Below are 24,619 nucleotides of genomic sequence, written 5' to 3'. Positions count from 1 at the left end.
TTAGTAAATTATCATACCATGACATTGTCCAATGAATAAACTGTTGCTATCCTTCTCTGTTAGTCTGCTACACATCATTCTTGTTAGTGCCAAGCTTATCTTGAGTGTACATCTGCATTCTGTTACTCCTTAGTACTGGGTGACTCCTTCTCCGGTCCCATCTCATGATGTTTTTACCTTACAAAGGAAATCTGCCATTCTACACCTTAGTTTCAGAAACATTCTCTGATGTGTTGTCAATGCATTAAAATCCTTCCTTGAATAAGTAGATGAGATCTCATTGTTGCCTTTTAGAACTGAAGCAAAACCTTTCAATTTTTTTTGTACTCAGCTCCCCTAATAGACAGCAGCAACATTGCTACCGCTCTTAAATACTAGCTATACCTGCAATTTGTTGTCATCATTCTAAATAATGTAAATCTATCCATTTTCCTATGTATTTCTGCAATAACCTTTGAGTAGCATCTTATTAAATGCCTCCTTGAAATCCATGTACATTAAGCCATTAGTTCAGCCTTTTCTACATGCTATTTAAATAAATATGAACAAATTACCAGAAACTTTCAGCCTGCTGAAATATATGGAAGGTGGAGATCCAACAGGAGATCAGAGTTATTGAGTTGGAGTTGATGATGGACGAAATTAAGCACTAAATCACCCAAATTCTAGATTTCTGATTTATTATCAGAGTACATACAAGATATCACATACAACCCTGAGATTTCTTTTTCCGGTAGGAGAGCCAGAATTACCACTAATTGGTGGTGCAGAAAATAAACTCTACACAGGGTAAACATGTAAACAAACAAAGAACTGTAAACAGATAATGAATGCGAACAAACTGACTGGGCAATAGTGGGAGAACAAAATGAAAATCAATAAAATGCACAAATGAGTCCCTGATTGAGTTTGTCATTGAGGAGTCTGATGGTGGAGGGGTAGCAGCTGTTCCTAAACTTGGTGGTGCGAGTCTTGTGGCACCAATACCTCTTTCCTGATGGCAGCAGCGAGAACAGAGCGTGTCCCGGGTGGGGTGGGTCTTTGATGATTGCTGTTGCTCTCTGACGACAGCACTCCCTGCAGATGTTCTCATTGATGGGGAGGGTTTTTGCCTGTGACGTCCTGGGCTGTGTCCACTACCTTTTTCAGGGCTTTACACTCAGGGGTATTGGTGTCATACCAGACCATGATGCAGCTGGTCAGCAGACCTTCCACCACATATCTGTAAAAATTTGTCAGGGTTTCTGGTGTCAGACCAAACCTCCAAAAACTCCTGAGGAAGTAGAGGTGCTGACGTGCTTTCTTCACGATACCCTTGGCCCTTGGTCCAGGAAAGATCCTCCGAGATAGTGATTCCCAAGAAATTAAATTTGATCATCCTCTCCACCTCTGATTCCCCAATAATCACTGGATTGTAAACCTCTGGCTTTCCTTTCCTGAAGTCAAAAATTCAACTCCTTAGTTTTGGTGACATTGAGAGAAAGGTTGTTGTTGGTGCACCATTCAGCCCAGTTTTCAATCTCCATTTTGTATGCTGATTCATCCCCTTCCTTTATACAACCCAATACTGTGGTATCAACATATTTGTGGATGGTGTTATTGGCGAACCAAGCCTCACAGTCGTAGGTGTAAGGTGAGTAGAGCCCTGTGATGCTCTGGTACTGATGGAGATTCTGGAGGAGAAGTTCTTATCAATCCTCACTGATTGTGGTCTGGAGGTGAGGAAATCCAGGATCCAATTACACAGTGGGATGTTGAGTCCCAGGTCATGGAGTTTGCTGATCAGTTTTTAGGGGATGATGATGTTAAATGCCAAACTGTAGTCGATAAAGAGCATCCTGATGTTTGCATCTTTGCTGTCCAAGTGTTCTAGGGCTTTGTGTAGAACCAGTGAGATGGCATCCGGAGTAGGCCTGCTACGACGAGAGGTGAACTGGAATGCATCTATGTCACTTCTCAGACAGGAACTGATATGCTTCATTACCAGCCTTTCAAAACACTTCATCTGCTGTTGATGTAAGTGCTACTGGTCTATTTCTAAATCTAATTCTAAGGAATTAAACCAGCCTTCTCAATGTAAAGATTAAAAATCATTGAAGATTGAATGCAAGAACAAACAATGAAAAACCCCTGTGATCTTGGGTTAGTGAGGCAGGAAGGGAATTGGTGGAGCAGAACACTGAGTTTGCATTTCTTCCCTTGAGAGCCAGTTTATCAGTATAATAGTGGTTGGCAACATTGATCTGCTCTACATCCACAGGAACTAGAAAGTTAGTTTATCAGTAAATGACAGTCATCATCTCCAGTTCTGTCCATTGCTTTTTATAACCAGGATCAAGTAAATAACACATTTAGTTTACATCTGACATGACGAACAATGAGTTTCCGGAAACAATATGCTGTTTACCTTTTCTTCTCGTGTGATACCTCCACCCTCTCCACCGGTGCTGTCTCTGGGCTGCATTTCCAGCACTGTGCGGAAAAGCTTTTCTGAGGTTAGTGTGAGGAACCCAATCTCTGCATTTGGATGGAGACCATACAAGTAGGGAGACTCAGGCGGAAGCATGTCATCGATGTACTGATGAGGAAAGGGAGCATGTTTTTTAAAAAAAAAATGTAATAGGCCCAGCTTGACTCATAATAATATAAATTTTGAAAAAGAAATTGTTAAACGTACAAAAAAAATCAGAAAAGCTGGAAATCTAGCAAAAAAGCAGAAGATACCGGAAACGCGCAGAATGTCGGACAGCATTTACGCAGAGATAAACAGGTCCGAGACCCTTATTCAAAACCCATAAATAGTTCCAAAGCTGGGTCTCCGATGTGAAACATTAACTTTTTATTTTCTTTCCACAGATGTTACTTGCCATGCTGAGTTTCCAGCACTTTTTAAAAATTTCATAAAACATTTAAGCTGATTTCCCATGGTGTTACCCAGGAGAGTGAGGAACATGGTTGAGCTGGAATGATGGTTGTCCAGCTTGCCCATGTATTAGTCATACTTATTTGTACTCCTTATTTATAAATTTACAGACAAGTTACATTCTGAGATGACATGACCCATATTGATGAAGCAAATCATGCAGTTTTTAAAAATCAATTTGCAGTCGTTGGAACAAATCCATAACAAATGAACTAAAGTTATGCAATTTATCTTTGCAAAAGTCCTTACCTAATAAGAGAGCAGTTCAGCCCCATCATCCTGTCCTGGAGCTGACCTCATAGCAAGGATAAAAGGACTGTGTATCATTATATTTGTTTGGATACAAGCTGTTGGAATGATATCCAACTGCGCAAATGATGCAGGCGGATGTGTACCATGGCTATAGTCCATTAATTGGCCCATTATCAAGCTTTTGCACTGCTGTTCCTTGGCTTTGAGCCAGAAAACATGAAAAAAAAATTAGATAATGAGAAACATTGGGGGCTAAATTTACTCAGATCCAAAGGGAAGCTTTGTGACGTGCAATTAACCTGCACTCACGGTGTGCTGCTTTGCTCATACATGATTTCAGTGGCAATCAGCTGGCCTTTTCAGGGCACGGTAATGATGAGGGCCAATATTATGAGTGGCTGACTGAATAAATTGGCACAGCTTAAAGCTGGCCTGAACCTTTTGAGGAAGAGCTGCATTGTATCCAGAATGGATGCTGATCAAAAAGCAAATCTGAGGAACTGTATGACATGAGATGGAGCAGGCTCTGTTGGTGGACAATGGAGGAACCAAACATTCGGGGAGATGTCCATATGAAGTCCTGTAGTTATGTGATCTGAAGGTTAATGCAAAAGTCAAGCTGAGCATATGGAGCACATACAGGAACTTCATTGTTCACACTTGAATATTCAAGGTCACCATTCAGGTTTAAATGTTACATCCTGTCTACACAATAGGCCTCAGGAACCTTGCATTTTATGTACCCAGCAAAGCTTTAGAAATGAGATCTCACACAGAACACGACATTCATATGTTTCACCTCACCCTCTCACATGAGAACATTTGCAAATTTCACGTTAAATCCCAAAGGTATCTATGGCAGACAGATCAAGCAAATAGGATTCTTCTCTTGCAAGAAATTACAGCACAAAACACAAGCAGCAGGAATTAACTGCCTGTGTTCTAACATCCTTGAAGAAGGTTGTGTGGCCAGTACTGAGATAGTAGTGCTAAGGTTATGTTCATAGAAGTTGAAACCCAATAAAGAGGGCATCACCTATCCTTCAACCCATTCTCTCCACTGAGCTCAAATGGCAGATGATGGAAAGGTGCGTCTTTTGCATTTCTGCCTTGTCTGTACCTCATTCTACTTCTCTGGTTGACTTCCAGCTCCATAAAACTCTGGTTAGACCATACGTGGAGTATTGTGTTCAGTTCTGGCCAACTCACTCCTGGAAGAATGTAGGTGCTTTGGAGAGGGTGCAGCATAGATTTACCAGGATGTTGTCTTATTGGAGAACATGTCATATGAGCAAGGTTGTCAGAGCTATGGCTTTTCTCTTCGGAGCAACAAAGGATGAAAGATGGGGACCTTTCTCTTGGGACGACAGTAGCAAATATCAGAGGGCATTGGATTAAGGTGAGTGGTGGAAACTTCAAGGGAGATGTGGGAGGTTTTTTTTGACCAAGAGCATGGAGGATGTCTGGATGCTCTGTCTGGAGTGGTTGTGGAGGCCATACAATAGGGACATTTGCATGACTCTTAGATAGGCACAGGGATGTAAGAAAAATAGAGGGCGCTGGGAGAAATTAAGATTATTGTGGAGTGGGTTTCCATAGGTGGGCACAACATCTTGGGCTGAAGGGGCTGTACTGTAATGTTCTAAATTCAGTGGTTGGGGGGGGGGGGAGGGAATTATGAGAGTCCATAATTAAAGAGATAACAACAGGGAGTCTGAAAAATGGCAAGACTTACAGTTAAAGTCAACATGGAATAACTTAAGGGAGATCATGCTTAACAAAGTTACTGGAATCTTTGAGGGTGTAACTGGTAGAAGGAATGGGGGAAGAACCAGTAGATGTTTTACATTTTGACTATAATGTAGGGCGATAGAGAACTGGTTGTCAGACAGGAGGCGGAGAATAGAAATAAATGGCTAAACAAACTGCAGGAGGAAATCAATGAGTCAAACAGCATCAGTGGAAGAATGGTCGATGTTTTTGGCTGGAGTCCTTCATCTTGATTTGACCCAGTATTAAAACTGCTTGGAATTTGGAGGGCTGCGTGGATGGAGGAACTGCAAGTGGTGAATTGTGGGTGCAACTGGCCGGCAGCCAGATCAGGAGGCTAAGATGAATGTTGGTGCAGACTCATTGAGACCGGGGACTGGAGACCACAGCAGTCAGTCTATACAGGCTGCTGGTGTCTGGACCTATGATCAGCAGCACCCATGAGGGTTTGCAGAATCCGGAGAAGCAGAGGACAGGCGCAGGGTACCAGAAAACAGGGAAACCACTCCCCATTTGAGAAGAAGATGACCTGCAGGACAGTGACCACGGTGGCAGACCAGTAAAGGGGCTCTGTGGCTGAGGAACACGCAACACAGGACTGTTGGCAACTTGAGACAAGGAACCCACACAGGCTGCAGACTGTTAGTGATTGCAGCCAAAGGATTCACATGAGGCTGCGGACTGCTGGAGACTGGCTGAAGGGGTACCAGGTATTGGAACCGGGATATGAGAGAGTGCAGAAGGCACTGAAGGTCTCCTAAACACATTGGATATCTGGAGCTCAGATCGCTGATGGTTTGGACTGGAGACTATGTGACCGTGGAGGCTGCGAGAACACTGGAGGCGAATTCATGGACACTCGGTGACTCTGGGGGAGGGGGTGGTCTCTCTTTTGCTTCTCTTTCTCTGACTGTAAGAGGCGCCCAGTAATTTCTGCTGATTGGCAGACTAATGGAATTTTGTGCATTATACTGCTTTTATGACATGACAAAAAGAAATCTTGAAAGTGTCTCCTTACAAGAGTACAAGGTGACATATGAGTAGTGAAACATAGAACATTACAGCACGTGCCCGCAGTGTTGTGCCGACCTATGTAAACTTACTCCATAACTATCTAATTCTTCCCTATCTCACACCCATAACCAATCTTTTTCATCCATGTGCCTATCTAAGAGACATTAGTATGACCCTATTGTACCATCCTCCACCACTATCCCCAGCAATGCATTCCAGGCACACAGAACTGTGTAAAAAATCATAATGAGAGCATTAAAAACAGGTATTTTTTATTTAAAATGCTGTTGTCAGCACACAGCCTTGAAAATGAACAGGCATGTTAACTGAGAAGACAAGCAAGTCATGGCCCTGATTCAGTGGACCTTGAAATCGACAGAACGTAGAAGAATGTGATATGCTAAGGTGAATTTGTTTATGGGAACAAGTGAGATTAGTTCTGTTAATAATGTAAAACTTTCACTAAGAATTTGTTAGCTTTAAGAGTTATAGCCAATTAGAATGTGTAGATTAGGAAAGAAGTGGAGGGTCTTTGATTTTATAATCCAAGTTGTGAGCAAGTTCTTTTGACTTCTCCTCGAACTGCAATCAATGCCACAACCTCAGAGTCTCTAATCCAGTGGCCGCAACCAGGATCTCCGACAAGCAGAAGGACACAAGACTTGCTGTTTATTGATTGTTATGCTACATCTTAAACCTGTTGTTTTGTTAATCTTTCTTATTACTTACGACACTTTAATAAAATGCACTGTTGTATCCTTGAAATGGTCTTTCTCCCTCATTAATCTGAATTCTTGAAAAACTACTTATTTTATCTGGTTACAGACATCGCCCCTAAATTTCCTCTACTCACCTTAAGTGGATGTCCTCTGGTATTTGCTTTTGTCATCACAGAAAAAAGGTGCTGTTCAAAATCTTATAACCATTTACAGCATGGAAACAGGCCATGTCGACCCTTTGAGTCTGCACCAGTTCACTTGAACAACTCCACTAGCTCAACCGTCCCGCTCCCTGCCCATAACCCTCCAACCCCCTCATCTCCATGTACACATCCAATCTTCTCTTAAATGACAGAAGGGACCCTGCCACAACTATCTCTTTTGGAAGATCCATTCTGCCACCTCTCGTTAAGTGAAAAAGCATTCTCTAATATTTCTCTTAAAGTTTTTCCCCCTTACCCTTAACTCATGCCCTCTTGTTCCAACCTCCCCTGCCCTCAGGGGAAATAGTCTGTCGATGTCTAGTCTATCTATTCGTTTCATAATTTTAAATATCTCTATCAAGTCCCCTCTCAGTCATCTACATTCCAATGAATAAAGTCCCAGTCTCCTTAATCTCTCCCTGTAATCCAGATGCTGTAAGCCAGACAACATCCTTGTCAACCTTCTCTGCATCCTCTCCACCTTATCTATAGCCTTTCTATAATTTGGAGACCAGAACTGAGCACAGTACTCTTCCTTGATTCCCCTAATAAAGCCGGCAATCCATAACTCCTCTCCCAGAACAAGATCTGGTCAGCAACATGAGACATGCCTTCAATTTATTGTAATAAAAGCCTATCAGTCAGGTAACTTCTAGTCTATGGAGTTATCGTAATGTATCAGAGACCATTGGTGCCTTGTTGAGTGCCAGCCTGACCTGGCACTTAAAGAGTAAACCACTAAAGCCTGCAGATACCGTGATTGAAGTTAAAGCATGCTGCTGGAGAAACTCAGCAGGTCACATTGTGTACTTTATATAGCAGAGAGAAAGATGTATAACCAACATTTTAGATACCTCTATTAAATCGTCTCTCACCCTTCATCGCTCCAAAGAGAAAAGCCCGAGCTCTGTCAACCCTGCTTCAGAAAGACATGTTCTCCATTCCTGGTAAATCTCTTCTAAACCTTCTACATCATCCCTGCAATGAGGCATCCAGAACTAAATGCAATACTCCAAGTTTGGTCTAACCAGAGCTTTATCAAGCTGCAACATTACCTCACAGCTCTTGAACTCAATCCCCTGACTAATGAAGGCAAACACACCATATCTCTTAACCACCCTATCATCTGTAATCCTGCTGTTCCTCTATACTGTTAAAAACACTGCCATTAACCACATACTTCTCTTTCAAGTTTGACCTTCCAAAGTGAATAACTTCACACATTCAGATTTAACTCCATCTGCCATTTCTATGCTCAACATTATCTTCTGTCTATATCCCTTTGTAAACTTCAACAGCTTTCTACATTATCCATAGCACTTTCAACCCTACATGCCATCTGCAGACTTACTGACCTAGCCCCACCCCACTTCTTGACCAAGTAATTGAAAACAATCAGATTGACCTGAGGACCTAGATAGACTTTTTCTGTAAAACACCACTCATCGCTGACCTCCAGTCAGAATATGTTCCATCTCCTATCATACTCTGGCTTCTGCTGGCAAGCCAATTCTGAATCCACACATGATTCCATGGATCCCATATTCATGGCTTTTGGAATGAGTCTACCAGTGGGCCTTGTCAAATGCCTTATTAAATCCAAAATCCCACAGCTCTACCTTAATCAATTTTTTATGTCACCTCCTTGTATAATTCAGTTAGGCTCACGAGGTATAAACTGCATCTAACAAAACCATGCTGACTATCCTGAGGTAAAGGTAAAGGCTCCATTATTGTCATGTAATACTACATTTAGAATGAAACATACATGAAATTCTTTAACTTTTGTCTACTGTAAGGCAGACAGAGAGTTACCACTTTGTTCAGTGCTCCTCACAGAAACCTACTGCACCTGGCATTCCTAGGTCGTCTCCCTCCAAGTACTGACCAGGCCTGAGCCTGCTTAGCTTCTGAGATCAGACAATCTCAGGCATATTAAGGTTATTAGGTGCTAAAGGCTATGCTTCTCCAAATGCTTGTAAATCCTGGCGCTAAGAATTCTGCCTGATTGTCTGCCCACCACTGATGCAAAACTCATTGGTTTACAATTCCCAGGATTCTTGCTCTTACCTTTCCCACTGTTGCCCAGGTCTTGAAGAGAATCTCAAAAGGACAACCTATTAAAGGAGTCTGATGTGTGCATATGTTGTCAGTGCTTTGGAAAGCCTGGAGTGGGTCAGCACTGAGTTGGTTGGAAGTTGGAACCATCATTTCCAATATGATCAACTTCTCAGACACTTGTGGATTTGATCATGAGGCAAGCCAAAAGAGAGTCACAAAATGCCTGACTGCAGCAGTGAAAGCTCTCACTGCTGTCAAGTGAAATCATGTTACTACAAGTAGTAAGCAGGTGAACTTACAACATGTCCCAGAAGACTGGCAGATTATTACAACTATTGAATCACTGACCTGGGTTTTGGCGGTATCTCTATGGATCCACCTCTATTTGTATTAGGGCAGACAATAGTAATGCAAGTACGTGAGTACTTAGGTTTTTCTAATGTGAGTTTTAGTTTCTGATGGGATTGATTTTTGCATTATGGGCAAGTTATCAATGCAATGGTGAGTAAAGGAGCAAATCTGAGCACGACTGAACAAGTTGCAGCTTTTGATATTACACAAAACAGTATTGCCACCATAACTAAGAACTTGCCAAGGGAAATCAGTCAGGGTATCAATGTACTAAGACAAGGAAAATAACTGTGAACCTGATGATAGCCATTGTAGTCCAAGTTTGGAGGGAGTGGAAATCCAGCTGCTAACAACACTTCTCCTTCCATCATCTCCGGCTTAATAAACTCTTCCAGGTAGGTTCTGCACAGCCGCCGATCCCAATCATCGGTGATATGCCCTCCATACATAATTTCACCAAACAGATAGCGCAAATCATCATAGGGAACCTGTAAAAGAAGCAAATATTTATCCAGAATGAAAATTGCTGGAAATGCTCAGCAAACACAATGGCAGCTGGAGAAATAAAAGATGAATTAATGCTGCTTTGTAAAATTAACCAAGCATCACTGACTTGCCTCTTAAGACGAGAGCGTTTAATTAATTTACTATTCAGAACAAAAAAAGTTCTTTACTATCTCTATTCTTTTTATTATTCTTCCTCACAGCAACCACACCAACCAAGTCATACAGTGTTGATAAGTTCTTCTGAACATGATCCAAAAAGTATAACTCAATCAAACATTTGACTTTCCTCTCCAGCCAGAGCTATGGAAGACGCATTTTAAAAAGAGGTAATGAAACCAGTTACTGAAGATGAGAAAGACATTTATTTCACAATCAATGGGTCATCCATATTTGATTACAGAAAGTAACAGACTGCCTGCAATTTTTTTTACCAGCTTAAAAACTATAAACAAGATGGGCACACCTTTGTTCATTCATTCACGTTTGAACTCCGACATTGGACATTGAGTAAAAGTCCACATTTCAAGTTTCCAGAGAGAAAATAGAGGATGGAATGTGGAATTTGATTTCCCAACACAATCAAAGCAAATTTCTACAGTGCCACATGACACAAATCACAATGAATTTAATCATCATAATGGGGCCCAGGAATAGAACGAACCATTAAATATAACATAGTTTACTGCAAAAAAAATCCAAAAGGAACTGCTTTAAATCAATTTTATACTAGTTCAGTTCATTGACAAAATTATATAAAAAAACACAAAGCAAGATCCTTTTTTTCCCCAAGAGTTAAGATGTGTTAACTCTGTGAGCACCTCTTTAATCCTCATTTATTTTTAATTGTAATTATTTTTCACAGGGGAAACAAAAACAAATCTATTTGTTCACTCTTACATATTGATATTCTATTTCTTGCATTAACTTTTAAATTTCTGAGCTTCCTAAGAATGGATCAGGACAACTTTCTGCTGGCAATTCATAACGTATTTTGTATCATGTGCCATTAATGTCCAATTCGAGGGAGATAAAATGCATTAAGAAAATAAACATTCTCATCATTAACATAAATTATAATGTCTTCTGCGCTGTGGACTTCACTGTTACCTACTGGGATCTTTTAAGCCAGAACTAGAATATAATTGGATATTGTTGAGAGAATATCAAGAATGTTTTTTTTAATTTTATTTCAAAAATATACATAGTAACATTTTAAGTATGTATTAAATTTTTTCTCACAAACACAAAAAAGTTCCCACGCCTCTATACAAACTGTCAGAGCTTGCATATATTTTAAGTATATAGAGCACAGTTGGGGAAACTACGTTTTTGTATATATAATCATTCTTTTAGTCCCTGTTTTGTTCCTTTTTATTACCCTCTGTGGTTCAGGTCTGGCTGCCAGACCTCTACAAAAGTATCATATTTATTCTTTAAGTTATATGTTTTTTTTTCCATTGGTTTACAACTGTTCATTTCTGCAGTCCATCGTGCTAAAGGTAGAGGTGAGTCGGACTTCCAAGTGATTGCGCTACATTCTTTTGCTCCTGCTATTTTATTTTATAAATGAGTTTTGATCAATTTGTTGCTTATTTCCAAGAAATTACCCAAAAGATATAGCTCCGGGTTTCCCGTGAAGGCCACGTCTGTTATCCTGGTTAAATTTCTTGCCATTTCTTGCCAACGTGGCCTCACTTTCACACAAGAACACGTGGTTGTCATGATAATGAATATGTATGAGATGTACCGGAAGCCACGTGGTATGAGAGAGAGATAAGAACACAGCAGGAGAACAAAGGAAACGGGAAAATAAAGCCACTGAGAAGTTTACCTGATAAAACTTGTGTTTAATGTTTTATTAACTTCACATTTCGGGCCACAAATGTGACATTGGCGACGAGGATGAAAGAAGCTTGAAGAAAATTAAAGACTAAACAAGATTACAGAGGATTACAGAGAACTTCAAGGTGATAAGAATTTTCTCTTTGTCTCAGTACTTTTGGGGCTGGAATATTTCCTCATGGCTGGTGCAGACAGTGACTTTCTAACACATAGTGGAATTGCTCATTTTGACCCAATGGGTGATGCAAGCACTGTAAGTGTGAAGTGGAAAGCATGGCTGGAAGAATTTGAATCCTACTCCGACAGTCGTGGCCTATTTCTAGATACCGGTACAGTTGAACAAAAAGCGCAGAGGAGGGCGTTACTTCTTTTCACTGCTGGACCTGCAGTTCGGGAAACATTTAAGACACTTTTGAATACTGGAAGAAAGGATGAGTACCGGAAAGCGATAGATGCATTAAATGCACACTATGTAGTGACACCGAATGCTACATTTCAACGCCATTTGTTTTGGAGAACGAGACAAGAAGATGGCCAGACAATTGCTCAGTACGCAACGAGACTACGCCAGCTAGCTGTTGGATGCAATTACATGCCAGCTGATTTGGACAACCAATTATTGGATCAAGTCATACAGCACTGCAGATCAGATAAACTCAGAAGACGTCTACTGGAAAGAGGGAGTGAGTTGGAACTCACCGATGCTTTAACCATTGCTGCTGCATTAGAGGCTGTTGAAGGGCAATTTCATACCATGACCCTGAAAGACAACTCAAGCCAGCAAATTAAGAGGCTCTCGCATCGCCATAACCAGCCAAGATATACGTCGACACAGGACGTGGAGTGTTATCGATGTGGAAACCGAGGTCACTTTGGAAAAGACCCATATTGCCCGGCCAAAGGCAGTTTGCAGAAAGTGTGGAGGTAAGGACCACTTTGCAAAGAAGTGCAAAAGCAAGTCCAAAGCAGACCAGAAGGGGAAGAGTACAACTTCCAAAGGCAAAGCCTGGGGGAAAGGAAAGTATCCTGGAAAGAAAGATACCATTCGCCAGATAGACGGTGACGATGATGATACCCAGGAGGAACAGAGTTGTTACCAATTTACGTTGAATGAAGTACATCATGAGAAGGTCCCAGTGATCATTGGTGGAGTGACAGTGCAGGTCATTGTAGACTCAGGCAATGACAGTAATGTGATTGATCAACATTTATGGGAGAAGTTGAAAAGGAAAAAGATCATCTGTACCTCAAAGAAGTGTTCCAAGAAACTGTATCCATACACAGCAACCAAGCCATTGCAGACAATTGGATGTTTTACTGCAACTGTTGAAGCTGGAGATAAGTACACCGAAGCAGAGTTTATGGTCATAGAAGAGAGGGGAGAACCATTGCTGAGTAGAAGCACAGCGCAAGACCTGGCAATACTTCATATTGGAGTTTGTGTCAATTCAATTCAGTCATACGAGGATATGAAGCAAGAATTCCCCGCAGACTTCCAAGGAGTAGGAAAGCTGAAAGGTCGACAATTGAAGCTAGCGGTAGATGAAACGGTCAAACCCAAGGCACAACCAATGCGCCGAACTCCGTTTGGACTTCGTGGGAAAGTCGAAGCCAAAATTAAAGAATTGATCGAACAAGACATTATTGAACCGGTGGAACATTCGACACAATGGGTCAGTCCCGTAGTGATTGTGCCCAAACCAAAGGGTGACATAAGACTATGATTTGACATGAGAATGGCCAATGAAACTATAATTAGAGAAAAACACCCTAAACCAACAATGGAGGAAATACTTCAAGAACTAACTACCAGCAAGGTATTCTCAAAAATTGATCTGAAATGGGGCTATCATCAATTAGAGCTGGATCCAGGTTCCCGAGATGTAACGAACATTTGTGACTCACTATGGATTGTATCGTTACAAGAGACTATCATTTGGAATTAATGCAGCTTCGGAGATCTACCAGTATGAAATCCATCGAGTGATTCAAGGCATTCCTGGAGTTGCTAACATTTCTGACGACATCATAGTCCATGCACCAACGAAGGAAGAGCATGACAAATGGTTGAGGCGTGTACTATCTAGACTACAGGAGGCAGGCCTTACCGTGAATGGAAACAAGTGCCAGTTCGGTGTGTCAGAAATGGACTTCATGGGACACAGACTTACAGGGGAAGGACTAAACCATGCAGAAGCCAAGGTGAAAGCTATTGCAGAGGCACGTGCACCTCAGAACGCAACAGAGGTGAGGAGTTTCCTGGGATTGGTCAATTTTTGTGCAAAGTTCATTCCTAATTTCGCTACAGTGGCAGAACCACTAAGGAAACTAACCAGGAAAGGTGTACCATTTCATTTTGGATCTGAGCAGAAGAAAGCGTTCACAGCGCTGAAGCAAAGCCTGACTGATGCAAAAACTCTTGGATATTACGATACGGCGGCATCAACCAAAGTCATAGCGGATGCCAGCCCGGTTGGTTTAGGAGCAGTGTTGGTCCAGATGCAGGATGGAGGACCAAGAATCATTGCCTATGCCAGCAGATCGTTATCAGATGTGGAAAGAAGATACTCTCAGACAGAGAAAGAAGCACTCGGACTTGTATGGGCCTGTGAGAGGTTCCATGCATATTTATACGGCATTGAATTTGAACTCATCACAGATCATAAGCCATTAGAGGTGATCTATGCACCTAGATCCAAACCATGTGCCAGAATAGAGAGATGGGTACTCAGACTACAACCCTACAAATATAAAGTAATCCACATTGCAGGGAAAACAAACATTGCAGATCCGCTGTCCAGATGGGTGAAGGATGGAGGTCCACATTCCAAGTCAGAATTGGGAACAGAAACAGAGAGCTTTGTACGCTTAGTAGCTATTCAGTCGACACCGAAAGCTGTGACTACGAAGGAAGTCGAGAGAGAATCCGAACGTGATCCAGAACTCATGGAAGTAAGAGAATGCATACAGAGTGGACAATGGGACAAGTGTACTCACAAGGCTTACATTCCCATTAGAGACGAACTTTGTTGCATCGGACAGTGTGTATTGAGAGGTTGCAGATTGGTGATTCCGCAAGGATTGAGACCGAAGATCGTATCCTTAGCGCATGAAGGACACCTAGGTATTGTTGGTACCAAACAAAACCTCAAGACCAAGGTATGGTGGCCAGGTTGTGATAAAGACGCAGAGAAATTTGTAAAAACTTGTCACGGATGTCAAATCACAAGTAGGAGTAATCCGCCAGAACCGATCTGGAGTACGCAACTCCCGACAGGACCATGGATCGACGTAGCTGTTGATTTTCTTAGACCTTTACCGACGGGTGAATCAATTATGGTAGTGATGGATTACTACAGCAGATACTATGAGTACGTGGTGTTGAAGTCCACAACCACTGAAAAAACAATACAAGCATTAGCAGAGATATTCGCAAGATATGGATTACCTGTTACATTATACTGTGACAATGGTCCACAATTCATTTCAGAGACATTTGCGGAATGCATGAGGACCACAGGTATCCACCATCATAAAGTAACTCCGAAATGGCCGCAAGCCAACGGAGAAGTAGAGAGACAAAATCAGTCCATTGAAAAACGATTGAGGATTGCACACGCAGAAGGACAAAATTAACGAGAAGCATTGCTATCTTATGTGGCTGTCTATCGAGCAACGCCTCATGCAACCACTGGAAAAAGTCCTGCAGAAGTATTTTTTGGGAGAAAAATCCGCACAAAAATGCCAGAAATAAAGGAAATCCGAGACGACCAGAAGATGAGGGACCACGATGCTGAAAAGAAAGGTGCAGCAAAGCTGTACACAGATTCGAAACGTGGAGCCAAGTACTCAGACATCATGCCAGGAGATAATGTTCTAGTGAGGCATGAAACTGGTGGTAAGCTAGACACACCTTATTACCATCAACCCTATACTGTCGTATCCGGAAGTGGCAGTATGGTGACAGTCAAGTCTCCGACTGGAGTCCTGTATAAGAGAAATGTATCAGGTGTAAAATGGTACCAGTCCAGAGATACATTGAGCGAAGAGGTTGAAAGGCCAATACGAGATGCTGAAACTGAGAGACCTGATGATGTTCCAGAGGCAGTTACCAGCACTCCTGATGAAGTGACTAGAGCGCCAGAAACACCCGAAGCCGTGGCGAGCAGTATTTCCGACGCCGAGAGTGAACAACCGAGAAGCGACGACAATATCGCAGGCAGGCCGAAACGAAACCGGAAAGTGCCCAAACGATACGAAGACTTTGTGCCATAGTTTTAATAAGAACTTTGGGACAGTATTTTAATCTTATATCATAAAGTGCATGTATGAGTGCTGTAGGAAGTAAATTTTATGTAGTTGTTATAGTATTACCATTAGTTACGATGTTTGTAGGTTTCCTAGGGATATTGGTAGGTGAAGGTAAAGTTTATTTCTGATTAAAGGAGGGATGTCATGATAATGAATATGTATGAGATGTACCGGAAGTCACGTGGTATGAGAGAGAGATAAGAACACAAGCAGGAGAACAAAGGAAACGGGAAAATAAAGCCACTGAGAAGTTTACCTGATAAAACTTATGTTTAATGTTTTATTAACTTCACATTTCGGGCCACAAATGTGACAGTGGTGTGTAGAAAAGTTCCTGTCTCAGCCCCACATCTGAAATACATCTCCAAAATTTCAGCTTTGGATCTGTGTAACTTTTGTGGGACAAGATAATAATTGGTGTTAAAAAAGATTATACTGAACCAGTCCATATTTTGCATTTACAATTGATGTCTGGCTGTCCTTGCACTAATCTGACCAGCTTCTTTCTGTAATCACCAGTTTCATTAAGGATATTTAAATGCTGCAAAAATAAAAAATGCTTTCATATTCCACCATTCAAACCCTCTGGAGATCCTAATACTCTCCACTGCCAATCCAAGTGCTACATTCCAGGAAACATAGTTATGATTATTTTTTTTCTACAATCACATGACAAAGATCAGATAATCCAGTGTCTGTTTTTAGAAAACAGAAATAATAATTGTCTATGACATAGGAGAAAGCTCTTTTGCTATTCTTTGTAACCACAAAGGTCGATAGGTTCTCCAAAAAAAAAGAACAGAGACTCCTGAAGTCCAGAACACAAAACTGACCCATTTCGGCATTTCATACACAATCAACTTAACATTCTGATGGTGACATTTACTCTGGGCAACAATAGGCTTAAAGATGCATCAAGAAAGACAAAATAAGAGTCAGGGGAATATTGTGATAATTTTTATTTCTAGAAATGCGATTACGTAAAGTTTAGAAATATACTTCCCATCGACCCTTCCTTGGGGTTCGCATCACACAAGACATAACACAAACTTCACTTAAAACTAATTGGAAGAGTGCTTGCTGGAAATGCTTTTGGTATTTGACACAGCCAAAGTTATCTGACCTTCAAAAGCAGTCAAGGACAATAAGGAAGTACATTTGCAACCCACAGGAAATGCCTACATGCAGAAACCTCATAAAACTCATTCCTGTAAACCAGAGTTGGATATTCACCATGGAGATGGGCAAATGCATTGCATTACAACTCGGTATAGTTTTTATAATTGTCACACTTGGAATATAGATACAAATATGGTTCTGCAGCACACAGCATGTTAGCTTGTTGCGTTAATAATGCATGCTGTCTGCTCAGTTGAATGCCCCAACAGCAAATGGCATTTGCCATGCTGGACTGATTAGGATGCATTAGGATACTGCTTTGGAATGTTATTTCACAGCACTTTTGCTCCTTAAGTCCATAATGATCAGCATTCCCAGTGTGCTTGGATACAATAATTACTGTTATTGTATTTCTCACTGATGCAAAAGACTTCTGAAAATATGAAGCAGTCATCAGGTAATGAAGTTAAGAAAAAAATAATTGAACTACAGTACTAGTATGACAAAAGCAAGACTGTAGATTTACCAAAATATGACTTTGCAAATGAGTCCAACATCCCTCACTGCATACATTTCACAAACTGAATATTTCTTTAACACTCAAACACCATCAGCGGTGAAACAGCTCATAAAACAATCGTAAGTAGAATAACGATAAGCAGAAATTCTGCTGGGCCTGCAGGAAAAAGAATCTCAGGTTTGTATGAGGTCATTAAAAATAAATGACAATAAATCTGAACTTGGGTAAAATAAACACATCTGCATACTTTAATTGCCAATCTGATTTTTCAGGTTAAAGATAAAGGACCTGATTTCATCTCACAATTTCTAAAAAAAAATGTTTCTAATAAATATTGTTAATATTTCTAATTCACTGCTGGGATTTTCTTTCTCTTCCACCCAAGACCTCTTATCCACCACAAGCTCAAGATGATGTCAGAGTTCACTCCAATCCATCCTTTTCATCGTAACCAAAGAACATAATAAATAGGAACAGGTGTAGGCAGTCCAGCCCGTCGAGCCTGCTCCGCCATCCAGTGAAATCATGACTGATCTGATGACGGGCTCATCTCCATCAACTTGCATTTTCCCCATATCCCTCAATTCCCCTACTTTGTAAAAATCAATCCAAACTTGTCTTAAATATATTCACTGAAGTAGCCTCAAAGGGTATAGCAAGTAAATTCCATAGATTCACCACCCTCTATGAAAAGCAGTTCCTCCTCATCTCCATCCTAAATCTACTACCCTGGATCTTGAGACTATGCCCCCTAGTTCTGGCCTCCCCCACCAAAGGGAACAATTTACCTACCTCTATCATCTATGCCTTTCATATGTTTCTATAAGATCTCCTCTCATTCTTCTAAATTCAAACAAATACAGCCCCAGTTGACTCAATCTCTCCTCATGGGCTAACCTTATGTCATTTACCATTCAGCTTCCCAAACAAGACTAATCACATAGTAATAATGAATGTACAACCACATTTCATTTCAAGCTCACAACAGCAGTTTGAGTTCCGTCATCCTGGAGGATGCACTTGGGCTGGGATGTGCACGCACTGCAATCAGCAGAGGGAATGAGGATCAGTACCAGCTTGTTAGAGACCAAGATTGCAAAAGTTCCAGTGACTGAGCAGCACGGTTAGTGCAATGCTATCACGGTGTCAACGACAAGAGTTCGAATCTGGCACCATCTGTAAGCAGTCTGTTCAATTTCCACGTGACTGCACAGGTTTCTTCCAGATGTTCCACTTTTTTCCCACCTTTCAAAAATATAGGGGGGGGGGGTTGTCAGTTAATTGGTATATTTGGGGGGCACAGGCTCGTGGGCTGGAAGGGCCTGTTACTTTGATGGATGTCTAAATTTAGACAGACCAAGTACAGAAAGAATGCTATAAAATTTGTAGTAAAGCACTACTAGAGAATAGATGTCGTGTGAATCAAGTAAAAACAGTGTTGGAGAAACTCAGCAGGTCAGAATATTTTATGCATCAAAGCGAACTAACATTTCAGGCTTGAGGCATTCATCAAGGTATGAGCAAAACGTAGGCAGACACCTGAACAACAAAAAAGACATAAAGCTTCTGTTTAGTGTCAAGGAACAAGGAAAAGTTGAGGACCAGCTGGCCACAAGCTTGGAGCTGATCCATCATTTCCAGTGTGAAGGTGAAGGTGTTGCGAAAGAAACTCACTCTGGAGTCACACAGTTATTGCTGCTCTAGAAATGCAGGAGGTGTCATTTGAGCTCAGGTGACTACCAGTCCAGGAGCTCTTGTGGATATTCCTGTAAAATCCAGTAATTTTCTCTCTAGCTGGTCACTACCATAGCAAACCAGGAAAGTAGCTACAGATTAATGCAGGATCATACCTACAGCAAGTATCAATTCCGGAAAGACTACAAGACAAATAGCCAACGTTGTGCTGAAAGTAACATTATCACATTGAGTCATCAAGTGTATTGAAAAAAAAAGCTTTGTCCAGGACATAGGCAAGCTTTAAAGAATCAGAGCATTTGGGTGGTCAAGAGAGAAGGGTCGGAAGTCAAGGCTGGTTGAGACCTGGGTATGTGGCAAATGGGTTATTGACACTAACAATATATTTGGTGTTTGGCAGTTGGTCAGCACCTACTGGGCAGGGGAGTAGTTAGTGATCATGGATTCCATTGGATACTTCAGGGAGGTGCTGAATGGTTAGGAAAGAGGGAGTTAATAAGGCAGGGGACAGGGCAGATAGGGCCCTGAGATAGGAACATAGGAAGTAGGAACAGAGTAGGCCAAAAATGGCCCATCGAGCCTGCTCCACCATTCAATACGATCATGGCTGATCTAATTTATCAATGATGGTTTGGTGGGAAGGTGGAATTGGAACTGGTGAGTTAGGAAAGGAGGGCTGGGTGCTTGGTGCAGCTAATCAAAGCATGATTTAACCAGAAAGCATACACAGATGTTGCTTCTCAGAAATAATGTGGTTGAATTCCTCAGGCAGTATTGTCTGGGAATTGACTTAATTTGATGTACATCTGATATGGAAATCACAACAAATTTGCAAGCATTGCTGACCTATTTGCAAGTACTCATTTGAATTTCTGGATTGACAAGAAATGTTTATTTTCAACCTTAAAGCCTTAAAAAAAAACAGCACATATGAATTTCTAAGCTCCGTGATATTTTAGCCCTAAATGCAAAATGGATTCATTGTCAGAATACAGTCTTTCAACAAAGATCCAGGGATTTGTTGAGATAATATCTAGAAACACTTGCCCTGATCAGCTTCAGTGAATTCAGTACTACTGGGCTCTCCTTTCTCAAGAGATTAGGTAGAATAAAATTATACTTGTTAAATGTAAAACATTCTGAGATGAATTGCTGCAATATTTCCCCTTGATAGATTGTGTAGAACTACGCAAAGATACAATCAGGATTAAGGATTAACTGTTTTGGGGGTTTAAATGCAGAAAACTTGGTTCATTCCATGAGTTATGAAACTTTAATTTAATTCAGGCATCCAGCACGATAACAGGCCACGTTGACCCACAAGGTCGTGGCGCCCAATTACAACCAATTAACCTACAACCCCCGGTACGTTTTGAATGGTGGGAGGAAATTGGAGGCCCCTGGAAAACCCACGCAGACACAGGAAGAAGATACAAATTCCTAACAGACAGCGAACGATTCGAACCCGACCCCCAATCGCTGGTGCTGTAACAGCGTGGTGCTAACCATGGCCCCCTTTGGAATTCTCCAATCCAAAAGAATGTGGATGTTCAATCTAAATACAAGGCAGAGATTTATAGATTTGTGGTCATTAAGACAATCAGAGGATATAGAGGAAAGTACAGAACTTTAGACATCTTCCTGTTAAATGGGAGGCCATACTTGAAAGATTGTACATAGCCTTCTCTGCTCCTCTTTCATTTGTTCTGTCAACAGGCTGCAGAATAAAGAAATAAGTATCTCTTGCACCTTCAATCCAAAGTCATGCACTTGGATTCTTTGTAATAACATTTAGCCATCATTAAAAATTGGGACCCACACTCTGTCCAAAATAAGTTTGTGAAAGGAGATGATCCTGATCAGCTTAAAGGACAGTTGTCAAATGATAAGTAGCATATTTCTAGACATCAATGGTTATGATTTAGATCCAGTCCTGTCAAATTACCAATGAAGGTAACTCTTCATTTGGGTTCAATTTCAATTATTACTGACTTCAAAAGCAGCTGCATTTCATGGCTGTCAGAGAAAATTTCACCACGAGGCAACCTGACCAAAGATAGTGAAGCCTCAGCTGACGTTGCCAGTGTAATTGGACTTTTACATTATTATTAGTCACACATTATTTCTGTTGTCAATCATCTTACTAAAAGGAGGAAAAAGCTCCCTTTTGTTTGTTGCTGATTACATTCATAGGATGACTTCAAGTCTGCCTCAACAGTGAAACAAAATTATTCAATATTCCATTTTAAGATGCCTAGAGTAATACACCATCAGGGAAAAAAATTAAAGATATTGGACTGGGAATTAATTCATAATAAAAATATATTCTATTCAGCAATGCCCATCAAAATTTTTGATCTGCTGAATAACTATATTTTAATGTGTTGAACTCATTACACAAGTGTTACCGCACACAATGTCTTGAGGAATTTATGCATTTCCATTATAATGAATGCATAAATTGGCTATACTATTCATAATTAAACTCATCCTGTCTCATTTAAGGGCAAGGAATGATTTAAAGGATTGATTACTCAGTAAAAATTGTTTAGCATGCACTGTCAACATTTCTCCATTATCAACACAAAGATTTATTGAAACTAAACTTGAATGTATTAGTAAGAGCTAAACATGAATATACATCATTTATACAACTATGGTACATGTCATCAGAAAATAAATTTCAATTGCCCCTTTGGAGACATACATTAATTGTCTTTTTGTTACTTCAATTTGAAAAGTTGGCATTTCAGCACCTGTTTTTATATTATGATGTTTAAGAATCAAGAGACGGGATCAGGAATTGATTTAAAATTTCCTCAAGCTACAAAAGGAGAGATGACAGCCTTGTCCTGTAACTCGTTACAGACCTGAGGACCCAAATCCCCATTTTACAACTATTATTAAGTGACTAGAGTGTTGAATTACAGCACTTGTACAAATTCTGACAAGCATAATTTTGTAACAAGGTCTTGTACTTAAGGAGTTCTGGAAAATTAAAACTCAGAAGACAATGTCCCAAAAGTCCTAAACATTCAACAGTTCATTGGAGATGAGATTAAGGAATAGGACTTGGAAATTGAAGACATGAGTCACAAGTATTCCAAATGATAGAAAATTAAAGGAAAAATAAACTTGAATGTTCAGGTTGTTTGGCATCTTTGTATGAAATGATAGGGCATACAGAATGCTCAAATATTTTTAGATATATAAAATATATTTTTTTTTAATATTCCCTGCTTCTAGTTATTCAGATCTAGTCTGGTTTGTTGTGCGGATCATGAATGGAAGATTTCCAAAAAAACTGTGTACCTGAGGAGAATGTGGTATTTCATTTAACATATATTTAAAGGCCAATTAGAGATGAACAAACAAAATATTCCAATCAAATCAGAGCAATGGTGAACTTGGCTCAGGTTAAATAAGGTTAGCAATAAAACGAATAATGGAAGCATCTTTCAATGGAAAGTAAAAAGTTAACAACGAAGGAAGGAAAAGGCTGAACAATCTGCTTCGAAAGCCATCGCTAAAGAGTTTAAATGCTAATATATATAAAAAAAGTACAACATTCCTTGGATAACAGCTTGAAGTTCACAACTGTGGTATTCTCTGTTAACATAGATTGTGAAGCGATGGTATAAGGCAAAGACTGCAGTATTGAGGGAGACAGAAAGGAAGCAATAGACTGTACATGGAATCTAGTCCAAGGGAGAATAGCACAACGTGGAAAGAAACTGCCTGATTGAAATCATATCTTGTATCCTCTTCAGGAAATTAAGATACATGGAATAAATAAGACCATGTTTTATTAATAAAATATCAATGGAAAGAGTAATGAATTTTTAAAATTAGGCATATAACACGGCTAAAGGCCCTTTCGGCCCACGAGCCCGTGTCTCCCAATTGACCTACACCCCTGGTATATTTTTGAACAGTGGGAGGAAACCAGAGGGAACTCATCCAGACATGGGGAGAACAAACAAACTCCTAACAGCCAATGGCAGATTGAACCCCAGTTGCTGGTACGGTAACAGTGCTGCACTAACTGTGCTGCCCCTATTATGGACATTGTAGATAACAAAAGACCAGAATGAAAAGAGGTGACACCAAATGTATAAACATACAGACATTTTTTGTTTTGCAAGACATCATGATTTACACCAGATGTCAAAATCATCGTCCTTTTTACTAATTTTTTGTCAATGGCAAAAAAAATGCTGTCAGCTGTGGCTTGGTTGATGGCGTTTTCTTCTGATTCTAGAGAGACAGGGGTTCAAATCACACTGCAAGATTTGAGATGGAAATCTAGACTGACACTTCAGCTCCTGTCTTTTGGATAAGATGCTAAAACAAGAATTTGTTTGCTCTCTCACATGGTTGCAAAAGATCTCAGAACGTCAATGTGAACAGGAACAGGTGAGTTTCCCCACATAGGCAGAGCCGATTTAACATGGTGGTGCAGAGGAATTTCTCCCACCTGGGAGTCATGAATCTTTAGAATGCTCTTCTCCAAAGGCAGTGGAAACCACATTATGCAATATAATAATGACCATGGTAGATCTTTAATAGATTAGTGAAATCAGGGGAAACGGGCTCGATAGGCCATTTGGACGACTATTTAATCTTCTTTATGTCCCTTCGTTCAGTGGTTTCACCAATATTTTATTTTGATTAACATCCTTAAAACAGATTGTTCATCTGCAAAATTTATGCCAGCCACAGTTCTCTCTGGAATGGTCAGTATTCTCCTCACAAGTATCATCATGTTCAAACACATTCTGAATCACTGATAGTTTTTCATACTTTTGACAAAAATGTGACTACTTTTGATTCTGCCGACAACAGGAGTTCAAGTAGTAAAATATTAATAGCATATTGCATGCTCTTAACATATCTTACAGATGCAAAAGCATCTTAACATATTGGTGCCTTTGAGCTGGAATCCAGACCTGAAAAGCACAATTTAATCAGCGATGTTCCCTGACCAGATAATTAAATTCTGAATGTCCTTGGGCTATGTCATTTGTAGCAGTTAGACTTGTACCTTTCAAGGCCAAGCTCGATTAAACATCGTTTCACCTGAGTAGCACAATAATCCATGCCACATTGCAAGGTATAATTCTTCTGTAATTATAAAACAGATTTAGCATTTGGTTTACCTTGAATTTTGTGCACAAAGGACTTCCAATGGAGAGAGAAAGACTTTTTAAGTAGCAAGTTCACAGCAGCATTTCCAACACTGTAATTTCAGGGTTAAGATATGGACAATGACATTTTTTTAAATAAATCCTCAATGCAATTATAGCTGAATATTTATCTTGGGTAATTGCTC

At 40.4% G+C, this 24,619-nt stretch overlaps 1 protein-coding gene across 6 annotated transcripts in view; it reads right to left on the bottom strand.

The window, feature by feature from the left end:
• dnah9 (dynein, axonemal, heavy chain 9) overlaps positions 1–24,619 on the bottom strand; it is a 380,785-nt gene that overhangs the window by 41,549 nt on the left and 314,617 nt on the right. For all 6 annotated transcript variants that reach the window (XR_011354703.1, XR_011354704.1, XR_011354705.1 and 3 more), the window contains 2 exons: positions 9,590–9,781; positions 2,408–2,578 (listed from right to left, as the gene is read on the bottom strand). Coding sequence is in view for 1 of the 6 variants with exons in the window: in XM_069929513.1 (XP_069785614.1) it covers positions 2,408–2,578; positions 9,590–9,781 (363 nt within the window). In the remaining 5 variants the exon portion in view is untranslated. The remainder of the gene's footprint in view (positions 1–2,407; positions 2,579–9,589; positions 9,782–24,619) is intronic.

The sequence above is a fragment of the Narcine bancroftii genome, chromosome 3, assembly GCF_036971445.1.
Source record: "Narcine bancroftii isolate sNarBan1 chromosome 3, sNarBan1.hap1, whole genome shotgun sequence".
Lineage (NCBI taxonomy): Eukaryota > Metazoa > Chordata > Chondrichthyes > Torpediniformes > Narcinidae > Narcine > Narcine bancroftii.
This window is presented reverse-complemented; position numbering and strand designations above follow the sequence as displayed.